We start from the raw sequence: 12,033 nt of genomic DNA, 5'->3' as shown, positions 1-12,033 counted from the left end.
TGCTGGTCCCCTGAAGAAGGTTTGTGACTGGTAATTATACCATGAGAAAGCTACTTCTTGTAACCTGTGAAACAGCCAACTAGTCCCAGCTCTGACCAGAAGAGATTTAAGTACATGTCCAGTACCCACCTGTGTCTGTGTTTTCAAAATCCACGTCAAAGCCATACAAGACAATACAAACGGGAGCTGTCTCACATTTCTTGAAGATTTTGCTCATAACTGAGGCAGTGGAATGGAGACAGAAAAGTAGCCAGGAGTTGATTTCCAGACAGTTTTTCTGCCGATGGGCCTGGAGTGTACCGCTTCATGCCACCCCAAGCTGCAGCCAGGGCAGGCTGATGCTATGGCACAGCGGTTAAGAATAGGGCAAAGAGGCCTTTGGTATAGAGGGGGTGGATCGAGGTGAACAAATGGGAAAAAAAAATCTTACAGCAAAGGAGGTGAGCACTGGCACAGGTTGCCCAGAGGGACCGTGGAGTCTCTACGCTTGGAGATACTCAAAAGCCATGGCCCTGGACAACCTGGTCTGGGTGGCCCTGCTCGAGCAGGGGGCATGGACCAGGTGACCACCCAAGGTCCCTTCCAACCTCAGCCACTGGGCGATCCTGTGAGATGGCACGATGCCAAAAGGAGTGGATATACAGGTGTGAGGTGCCAGCAGTTACAAAGAACAGCAGAGATGCTCATCGAGGTGAGAAAGAGGAGAGTGTGGCTCTCCATGTAAAATCCTAATGTCAAGAGTAGTAATTCACACTCCGTGAATCGTTAAGGTTTGGTGCATCACCTCTGTAAAACGAGGATGGTATTTGTTACTGGGTTGTTGCAACGGAAAGGTCATCTCTGCTGATCGGGATAGTTTGATGTTAACTGAGGGGAGGCCACAGCCCTTGGAGAAAAATGGTTTCAGTATAAAAAAAAATCAAAAAGCAAAAACAAACAAAAAAAAACCCCTGACAACAAACTCTTTTTCTAGGAAGAAATCTTTTCAACAGGCAGGAGAAACCCCCTTCCTCCATGGCAGTCGTTTTCATCGGCCCCTCAGAGCCGGCCCGGGTTACACCCGGGGCTGGCGCTGGTGCTCGCCGCCGGCGGGGTGACGCTCCGAGGGCCGCCTGTCGTTTTTCTTACGGAGTTCATTTTCGCTTCTGATCGTTTTCCTCTTTGTTGACGCTAGTTATGTCGCAGTGACTTAAAAAAGCCACCCGAACGCCCCCCTCCCCGGGGCTGGGGCGGTGGGCTGCGGTACCGCCACCCCGCTGCCAGCCGCGGGCCGCAGCTGCCCTCAGCCCCCCGCCCCCCGCGCTGCCCCGCGCCCTTCCCGCCCTCCGGGCCCGGCCCGCGCCGGCCACAAGCGGCGGGCGGAGGCGGAGCGGCGGCCCCGCCCCGGGGGCGGAGGGAGGCGGGTGCCGCTGCAGCCTCCCGCCGCGGGGACTCGGTGCCGGGCGGCTGCTGGCGGCGCTTCCCGTCCCGCCAGCGTCCTGTCCCGGCGGCGGCGATGTCCGGCGGGGGCAGCCGGCGGCGGGCCGGCCCCTCCTGGCACAGCACCTTCTCCCGCTTCTTCTCCAGGAGCACCCCCGGCGAGGGGACGGCGGGCGCCAACAGGTACGTGGGGGGCGAGGACGGCGCCCCGTCCCACCTGAGCGCCGTGAGCCGCCGCGGGGGACGCGGGACCGTGCGGGCCGCCCCGGGGGGTTGCGGCACCGGCGGCTGAGGGAGAGGGAAGACGCGGGCGGGGGGGCTGGCCGGGCGTCCCGGCGCTGAGGTGCCGCGGGGCGCCTCGGCCCGTCCCGGCGCTGGCGCTGCGGCTCCCGCGGGAGCAGCCGGGGCGGCGGCTTGTCACGCCGCGCTGGGTGGTGGCGGGGCTGCCGTCGCCGGTGGCTCTGGCGGCTTCGGCGTAACGGAGCCGCGGCAGGGTGCGGGGCAGGCCCCCCGCGCTGGGCTCGGGCCGCGGGAGGGGGTTTCCCGGCAGCGGGCCCGGCCGCGGGTGAGCGGCGGCGCCGGGCGAGCGCGCGTTGCCCCGCTCCCGGGCCGCGGAGCGCAGCCGGCGGATGGAGCCCGGCTGCGAGGAGCCGCCGCGGGGCCGCTGCCGGCCCTGCCCCGCCGAGGGCTCCGCAGGCTGCAGCCCCTGCCTTGGGAACTGAAAGCGGGGCAGAGCGCCCGGGGTGTGTGTGTCTGCCCGTGCCTTTTTTTTGTTTCTTTGGGTGGGTTCTTTTCCCTCTACAGTTTTCACACTTTTAAGTTTTCTTTTGGACTGGCGTAAACCAAACGTTAATGCAATATAAATATTACTGATGCGCGTAAGTCTCAATGCAAAACTTGTGGTTTATGAAAATCTGGTCATTAATAAATATTTCTTAGCGCAGGGAGACTTTACAAGATGAAAACGTTTGGAAACTTTGCATGTATTTGTTCCTCTTCCTTTTTTCTTTTATTTTTTTTTGTTTGTTCCTGGTGGCAGATTTCTGTGTGTATGTAGGAAAGAAGCACAGATAAAGTTTCCTTCTGTTCCTCATGCAGCCTTATTATTGCCCCTTGTTAATTAAGATATTTTTGTGGTGAAAAGGTGCCAGCTGGCTAGCCCTTATTTCCTCAGGTGTAATATTTATTTTTTGCTTTCGACATGGTGGTTTTAATCTTTTGAGTTGTTCGTGATGCTGCGTATGTCTGTGTTTAAATTGGCAGACAATTAAGTGCAGTTTAATCAGATAGGCAGTGGGTATCACAGCAGTTCTTTCAGTAAAAAACTTCAGGATCTTGCTCTACCTATTCTTAGCAATCATGAAAAATAGCAGAGCGTTTTGCTATCATACACTGACCGTCTCATAAGTGCACTGTCTAGGTTTTTAACTTTGGGATTTTGTTTTATTGTAAGCATTTGACACATCAGTACATCACCAAGGATCCACTGGCCTTTCATGAGCATGAACCATTGCATTTTATTTTCTGGGGGGGAAAAAAATTAAAAATCACTAGGCTGCTGAATCAAGGGCATCTTTACGGTTGTGGGAATAGTGTGGTTATTACACCTGGTTAAGATACGGGAGAAGGAAGAGGCTTGGATCTGGCAGAGGACCTGAGGAGGCAATAGGAGAGGTTTCATCAGGCTGCTCCTTACCATCTCCCTACAGCTGTGGTTTGGAATAAACAAAAAAAGTGTAGCGGTTGCCTTGGTAAGGAGGAAGGCGATGCTAGTTCAGTGGTTTGCGTGCTCAGTAGCCCATCTATAGGTTGCACTCGTGATAGACCTGCTCCATTTAACTTGGGGCTGGAGTCTGTTATCTTTATCTAAATCACAGTTTCATTTCCTGCAGCCAAGGAAGCTGGGATAGTCCACGGAGATATGAAAAGGAGATATGAAAAGGCTCAGGCCTCTTGGCCTTGTTCTTGAACTCCTTGTGCAGTAAGCTGGAGGGTGGTAGCCGCGATTCCTTGCTGGATTGGAAGCCAGCAAAAACGCTCCTGCTCTGAGAAGTCTAATTTGGTATGTTAAGGAGCGCGCTTTTTTTTTTTTTTTTTTTTTGTTGTTGAGCTGGGTTGCAGCGTGGCATGTTAGTCAGGAATGCTGACGTTCTAGTATTTGGTTTCCACTGGCAGCCTTCTCCATAGATTAGCGTAATTGCATACATTAAACAGCGCTGGGCTGGGATGAGTGCCGCAGGTGTGTGCTCGTCATGTTTATTTAGTGAGCTTGATGGGTGTAGAAGAATGGATCGCCGAACAAAGCGTGTGTGTCTGTGGGGAGGGGGAACCAAGGCTGCTTTGTATGTTTATTGTTCAGGTGTGGAGCGCGTGAGGCAAGTTGGGGAATACGTCTTTTGTGAAGTGTTATGAGAAATATATACATCGGGATGGTTACTTTCCTGTTCATGTTATCAGTATGATATGTATTGGAACCAGATCAAATATGAAATATATGGAAAGAAACTTGTGTGTGGAGATACTCTATCTACAGTTGGGTTTCGAAAAAAGCAGAACACCTAAATAAAGAGGCGGGAGATGGAGCAGTGTGTTATACAGGGCCAAATACACACCCTGTGTACCTGCATTGACCTCTGGAGGCACGCATCGTGCTTCCTGCCTGTGCAGAACACAGCAGTTTCCTAAATTTTTAAAGCCTGCAGAAATGAGCCTGCGTACATCCAAAAGTTGTCCTCCACTTGCTCCCGCAAGTTAGGCAGCAGCGGCTGGATGGAAACCCCCAGCTTTCCTTCCCGCAGCCACGTAGCTGCCCCTCTGCTCAGTGGCATATGGAGCTCTCACCCACTCTTGCTCTAGGCACCAGCTTCAGACGTAGCCTTAAAAAAACGCCAAAAACCAAAACCCAAACCTACTGTGGCCCTGGTTTAAATAAGGGGAAGGGGAAATTACACTGTTTGTTAATCAGTGTCTTAGACTCTTCTTCATCAAATGAGGTTCTCAGAGCTTATGTTAATAACTTGTCCTTTCAGCAATTTGTAGCTCTGATGAGCATGAGAATCGCTGGAGGCTTGCTTGCTTGTGGAAAAAATAACCCGTGCAGATTAGTTGCAAGTTTCATGCCGGTAAAAAAAACAGCACATGTGTAAAGGGCTTACTTGGCTTTTACATAAAATGTAGACAAAAATGATGTATCTCCCACTGAGTTCTTGCCTGCCTAAGTGTGTTCTTCAGAGCTGGGGCTGCTTTGAAGGAGGGCTTTGATGCTTTCATCCCAGTTTTTTATCGGTAACTTCTGTCTAAGACAGTCATTATGCTTTACTTGGCCACTTGCTATTCAATAATACAAAATTGATTATTTGTTACTACAGTGTTTGTCCTGGAGCAGTCTAAATCCCCAGGGTGAAAAAAATCCCATTGAATTTTCACTGTTCTAATGGGAGGCAGGGGTTTTGTGTGGTGGGGTTTTTTTTGTATGTTTCCTTAGTCCATCTGGATGAAGATACAGCTTTTACAGTCTAAGTCAATCTGCTACAGGTTCTTTCATAAATATGCAGCTTCTGTGGCTGAACAATTGTTGTGTTGCAAATAAATATGACCTTTCAGGTCACTTTAGAAGCTGCCAAGGAGGTGTGACACATTTTCACGGATCACTTTAACCCAGAGCTACCACCAAAATCTCCTTTAAACTATGGATGTATTTTATTAGTTATTCTAAATATTGTTTAGCAGGTTCATTTCACGTTTATCTTTTCCCCTCCAAGTGCTGTTGGTTGGTTGGTCAAATAGCTACCAGTGCCAGTGGGCCTTTGTTGGTTTGTCCAGATATTTCTTCTGCATCACTGAAGTGTACCAGTGACATCGAACAGGGAAGAGCAACCTTTTATTTGGTTTTAAAGGGCTTTTTTATTTTTGTTATTCAGGCTGAGATTATTGTTCCATTCACCCATTAGTTTCTAAGTAAGAGCTTTCAGAGATGGAAGAACTTTGTTTATTCTGCCTGAGGAGAGATTAGAGAATCTCTTTCTTCCTCTGGGACTGCCAGTCATTGTTCCTGTTTACAAAGAATATGTATTTTTGTAATTGTAAAAACTGTGCATTTGGGAACTGCTGGGAATTGACTGAAAAGGGAGTAATAAATACATTTCAAACTTAATTCTTCTGAACTTACTACCTCTTGGCTAGTTTTGATTCAGATACCATTAGCATCTTTGAAGAAATCCATTGTTTGCTGAAAAACTCAATCTCTGCTTTCTAATAAAGAAACTTTTTCTTTCAAAGACAGAGCAGGAATTTTTGTTGTTAAATTTTAGCTTGTGAGGGTACATCAGGGATGACTGTTTGTGGAATCAGCAAGGGGACTACTCCAACCATATAGAAGAATTCAAGTTAGACTTACCTGAGCAAGATGCATTATGAAAATTTTGTGTGTGTTTGTTAATTTTGGGGGGTGTGTGTGTGTGCTTCTTTCTTTTTGCTTTGTAGATTTCTCTATTATGACTCTTATTGCAGGATAATTCAAAATAGTAGCGAAGGCCCTGATTCAGCAGGGTACCAAAGTGGTTGCCTATAATTAAATAGGTAAATAGTTCTCTGCGCTGTAGTGGGACTACTTGTTTGATTTGAATTAGGCGCTTACCTAAGATGTCTCATGGGACTGAGACCAGAAGGAGCAAGCCCAGCAGATGGCCGTGTATGTGTAAGACATTTCCTAAAGGAAATGTTACTAGAGTATTAATTATAATAGTAGGGCTCCTTGGAAAAAACAAAACAACATATTTTTCTTCCGCTGTTTTAAATGTTAACAGCATTGTCTCCTTCCCAATTATTGGCATAAATGCTAGAGTTAATAATGCAAAAATATTTCCAAAACAGCTACAAGTCTGTTGTTCTAAGGAACAGTTTTACAAAGATGAAAACTCCTCAGTCTTTTGGTGAACAAAAGGCTCACAGGTAGGGGAAAAAAGCAAAATTCAAAACCATGTTGCTGTGGGGATTGTATTTCTGATTATTGAAACTTCCTAAAAGAATGGAAACCCAACTACTGTTATTTTCTGAGGAGTTTTTGGATTTCATACAATTCAGTTACCATGTGCTATTACACTTCCAGACATTAGCACAGCACTATGTTGCTTAGGCTTTCCAGGGCATATATTATACCTCTATTTTTCTGGTATTTTAATTTTCATTTCTAAAATAATTTTTATAGATTCTAACCACCTTTACAGTATCACTTTTGAAGACTTTTAAGATGAGAAACATGGGTTTTCTTAGTCATTTCACTTTCTCATGTCAGTTTTTCAACAAGAAATACAGTCTCTAATTGTGTTCTTTTAACGTGATGTCATTACTTGCCTTATTTTGAAGTGGAGTCTTGTTTTCCTGAATGTTCCAGTGTTTCTTAAATTGCAAAAATGTTTTACTGAACACAGTATATCAGCTTGAGCAGTTTGGAGGTCTTGGAGCCTAGGTTTATGAACGCTGTGTGGCTCTGCGCTTCACCTATGGACAGTTGTGTAGGGAAAACATAGGGGGAAGCATTTCTTGTGAGCACATGAAGAGCAAATGCAGAAAGACTTGCAGTGACAACAGACTTTTTAATTGTCAATTAAAGGCTGCAGATTTAGCCATCACATTTATTTTGGTTGAATGGAAAATGAATGCTTTCAACACAAAAGAGGCAGCCTTGATAAGGACTGGAAAGTGGCTGTGGGATACTTCCCAATGTATATTTTGTGAGTGAAAAATGGGGAGAACCGGATACGTATTTTCTTGTGTTGAACTGGCAGCCTTGTGTGCCTCTACAAGAGTCTGCTCCAACCTGACTGGAAGAGCTCGCTGCGTTGTACTGGTGACACCTGCCTCTCTTGCTTGTTTTTTTCCTGGGTGCTTTTTCTTAATGACATCTTTTAAAAACTGTTATGCTCTGTTTATCAGGAGGACAGCAGTTGCTGCTGCTTTAAAGCTTTCCTGGATTATTTTTTTTTAATATCTTCTGTTTTCATGCCATTTGTAAGTACCATCGTTGATCCTGACCCTACAAACATGCCATTTGAAAACAGTTGCATAATGGCCTGCCTGTTGTCTATTAATTCAACAATTTAAACCTTAATAAACTTAAATAGTTTATAAATCTGTTTTCTGATATTACACCATGTTTCTGTGCTAGCCGCCAGTAATATATTTGTATGATAAGAATGCTGGGAATTTATCTAACCAGTCAGACTGGCAAATATGGAGCAGATTCTACATTAATGTTGGTTACTATGCTTGACAGATGCCAGAAGAAAAACCTTGATGTAATCTGGTATAATCATACTGCCCAATATCGAAGTAAGCTCTACTCAGAAACATTTATATTTCTTTTCTCTAGCCTTTGTGCGGCTGCTCAATTCCCTCACATGTAAAACGGATTAAGTCATTCAGCAAGGATGATTATGGGCCATCATACTTATTTCACTTAGTTCTAGCCTTTAAACTTAAAGGTATATGTTCAGTGTAAAGACACAGTTTGCTTCTTGCATTTTTCATGTCAATTTTCATTGCAAAATGCAGCATATCTGTGATTTTATAACATCGTTATTTTCCATACTTTTAGTTGCATTTTGAAAGAAGATTAAAAAAAACAAACCTCTTTGTTTTATGCTAATGCATTCCATGTAGCTCACATAGTCTGTGTGACACGGCGCTGCTAATGCAGAACATGAAGCTGGCCTAGCTTTGCCACACCAGCAGAACAGTATGTAAATAACCAGCATAAACAGGTCTGAGGGGAAAAATTGTTTCAGTTAAAACAATCTAAATTGCTTAATGCTGTCTGTAATTGAGCCAGTTTCGAAGTGGGATAGTTTAATTGAACGTATTACATTTTGTGCTATCCCAGCGCTTCAGTTAATCAGCTGATTGTGTAACATTTCTTTTGCCTAAGTTCCTGGCTCCATTTTCTCCTTCCTTACCTTTCTCTGCTTTCTCTCCCTTTTCCTCAACTTCCTTTCTTAATTGTTTTTAAATGGAATAGCAGCTTTGCTTTCCTTTGACCCTCTAATTTCAAATTCACTAACTTGTTTTTATAATTTCTATTTATTTTCATTTTTTTCTTTTCCTCCCCTATGTGTGTGGCCTAGGCTTAAGCACAGAAGTAGGAGCCAGAAACTTCACATTCAGATTTCAGTGCAAGCATTCCCTAAGACAGGCCCTGACAGCCTTGCCCGAGGCTAGGGGCAGACTTTGTCACTGCTACTGCCGTTTGGTTTCCCAGGAACAGTGTTAGCCTCGGGAATCTCGCTGAGAATTTGGCCAAAAATTTTCATTTTGGAGCTTTTCAAAAAGGACAATACTTGGGGAACGACATGACAGGATGGGACACGGACGATGGGACAGAGGAAGGAAGTCTCTTTATTTGTTACTGTTTTCTGTTAAAATGCTAGCATCTTTAATTTCTGTTAAAATACTAAGGTATTTTAACTGTCATGTGACACAGAAGGCAGTTTTTAGGAATCTTCATTGACTTCCTAAAATCTTGTTGTCACTGAGCTTTACTGTAATGTCTTCCTTTTGATACATTTAACCAATGTATAGTGTACCCCCTTGCTGATGTCATTCAATATACATGTCAAAAATTTGACTCTTAAAAAATTGGCTTCTCTTTGTAGACCACGTTCTGATAGTTTTCCTGGCTGCACAGCACATGAGCGGCTTCACAAGTGTGACATTAGTATCTAGAGAAAAGTGTTGGTATTTCACTTTTAAGGCTATTGTGTTTGGTTTGATTAGAATGGAAAGATTGAAAAGTTGATTTACCAAGGCTTCCGGGTGACCTTGAGAAGTTAATAAAGATGACGTTGATCCTAATATCCATGGAGGATGGGAACTGCCAGGCTGTTTTGTTTATGAGATTACAGCTTTGGTTGACAAACTGATGAAATAGTATCCTTAAGACTCTTTAAGGCACCTGACTTGGTGCTGATGCTCCAATTAAATATTTGCAAGTGTAATGGCAGTGGGCTAACAGTTGACATACAGAGGGATATAAAAAGACCACATGTGAAACATAATTTCCTACTTGATATATTTCAAGAAAATTAAAAGGATGTATTTTTGAATCAATTTATTTAATTTAACCTCCACAAATAATTTGAAAGAGGACAGAACTGTAGCATATGAAGTTTGCAGATGACTAGAGTGAAAAGTATCGGAATCACCATGTAGATGACATTAAAAGCAGACCAAGTTGCCATGGTTGACAGTGAGCTGCCACAGCGAAGTGGTGGCTCAGAGGGAAAATGTGATTCTTGGATGTATAAATAGCAAGGTACATGTATTCTGTGGATGAACTTGGTTACTAGAGTGCTGAGTCTAGTTGCGGTGTCCATGGTTTATTATGAAAAAGATACTGACAAACAAAAAGGGCTCTGAGAAGAGCTCCAGAACAATTTGATGTCTGGAAATCCTCCCTCACAGGATAAAATTAAGTAGCTTAATAGCATTTAGCTTGTCTAAGAGAAGGTTTTGAAATGACAGGGTTGCAGTTTGAGGAATGACTCTGCCGCAAGATATATAAATGGAATGAGAGTCAAGTGCTTCATGTCATAGTAGACCTTTGACTTGAAGAGATTATTTGAACCCAAGGCCTTTGTAATCTGTCCCACATAAGATCTAGGTTGATCCCGTGGCTGAGAGATGAGGCTTGAGAAATCAGACTAGTAAGCCTGATTTTAAGTAGTGAATCTGGTAGTAGTTTACATGGAAAGATCTTATTTACAAATGTGATAGATTTTTCCATTTCTTGATGAGTTTAGGTAAAGCTTATATCTTTTGGTTAGGTGTTAAAGGCTTGACCCAGGTCTCCCTTGGTGAAATTTTGTGATCTAGATGATGCAGGAGGCCAGCTTTAGTGACCATAAGGGTCTGTATGGTGAGTAGGGTAACTGCTATATATAGAAAAATAGTACTCAAAAGGTCTGAATTTTCAGTAGTCATCTTTTTAATTACCACTTGGGAGCCACAACAGAGAAGAAACCAACACTAGCTAACCTATGGCTCTTGGCAGATGTATAATAAAAGTTGCATAACTACCACTGCTCTGTGGATGTAGTTTGAGAATCCCTGTAATGCACTCTAACTTCATGGAGCTTTTGGTCTTGCACATCTATATTTGATAGTCATATTACACTCATGGTTTTCCACTCGTTCTTCAGGGAGGCTCTTGCACAGGTGGATTTTAAAGTACCAGGTGATGAGATCCTTGTTAACAATCTCTATTCCCCTGTTGAAATATCTGGAAGGTATCAGTGTACTGAAGGTATCAGTGTGTTGGCACTAAGTAACATTGGAAAGAAGTCATGACATCAAACCCAAATGAGGGGTTACTTCCCACAGAGGAGCATTACTTTTGTTGAGAGAGAGGTAAAAGGCAGGGGTCATGAGCTGGCATTACACCCAGAATGTGCTGAAATAAAGAAACTGGGAAGAATGGAAACTTAAAAATGACGTTAGCCTAAGTGAGGACTCCAGCAGAGAGTGAATTCAGTCAACAATCCCCAAAAAACACATCAACTTGAGCAAAACTGTTAAGAAAATATTGGGAAGGAGATGTCACAAGTAATGTCATGAAACCTGGATAGATAGATGTATGTGTAGGTCATGCTTAGTTTATTAGCATTATGTCACTAGAGCCAGATGTAGAAGCCTCTTGCCTCCTGGCACCCTGGAGCATCTTTCAGGTGAGGCATTGCGTATTCTCTTAACCACTACGAGTTATGACATTAAATGGCTGAATGGTTCTTGAGTTAATGTGAAGAGAAGACCAGTTAAAAGCAAATAATGCTAGCCTAGTGCAGTAGCAAAGAGGGTTTGATTTTTCAAGGAGTCATTTGTCCCTGAAGAGAGAGAAAAAGATGGCAAAATGGTAGACCGCTATCCTGTGTGGTAGCATCTGGACTGCATGAGAAGTAACTGCTGGAGCTGCTGCACTGGAAGAGACTTTGCTTCTAAGCAGTGGGGGAAGGAGGGAGGCTCAACACCCAGAAGTGCTGTCACAGTGCTGCCCGAGCTGAGCTTTAGACAGCTGTCCCTGGTTCCTTAAGAGACTGCTGATTAATTTCCCCCTTCCCAAACAGCAATCAGCAGCCCATACCTTCTCCTTGTAAAAGAAAACTAAAATGTCACAACAGTTACTTTCAGTTTGGTGAGCTCTGCTTCTAGTCAAGCTTATCAAAACTTGCATGTTTGTGCTTTATTTCACTTGCATGCTGCCTGTAGCTTTTTTTTTTTTTTAATCTAACACAACATATTCACAATCTGCTGTGTGCATAACATGGGTGGGGTAGATTAAATAAAGGAAGAAGGGGAAGGGCTTTTAATTTGCAAGTTCCGAGGGATTGTTTTGAAGGACAAGGATGGAGGAAGCAGACTTCTCGCACCATACGGGGATGCCATGAGGGCCTTTTGAAGATGTGATTGTTTGTAATTGTCTCGTTCTGTTTTAGAGGTGGTTGGAAAAGATCTCGGAAACCATGTACTTAAATTTGCTCCATTAAATTGATTTTTGGCTTGATTGCAATGCCTCATGTATGTTAGCTAACCTGAGTTTGAGTACTTCTATTTATATGTGTCTAC

At 44.0% G+C, this 12,033-nt stretch overlaps 1 protein-coding gene across 1 annotated transcript in view; it reads left to right on the top strand.

Annotated features, from left to right (window-relative positions):
* The first annotated feature begins 1,408 nt into the window (after positions 1–1,408).
* The window catches only part of CRYBG3 (crystallin beta-gamma domain containing 3), a 94,602-nt gene continuing 83,977 nt past the window's right edge, over positions 1,409–12,033 (top strand). The window contains exon 1 of the mRNA XM_056329771.1: positions 1,409–1,602. Within this exon, the coding sequence (XP_056185746.1) occupies positions 1,496–1,602 (107 nt within the window). The 5' untranslated portion in view covers positions 1,409–1,495. The remainder of the gene's footprint in view (positions 1,603–12,033) is intronic.

The sequence above is a fragment of the Falco biarmicus genome, chromosome 2 (assembly GCF_023638135.1).
Source record: "Falco biarmicus isolate bFalBia1 chromosome 2, bFalBia1.pri, whole genome shotgun sequence".
NCBI classification, from domain to species: Eukaryota; Metazoa; Chordata; class Aves; order Falconiformes; family Falconidae; genus Falco; species Falco biarmicus.
This window is presented reverse-complemented; position numbering and strand designations above follow the sequence as displayed.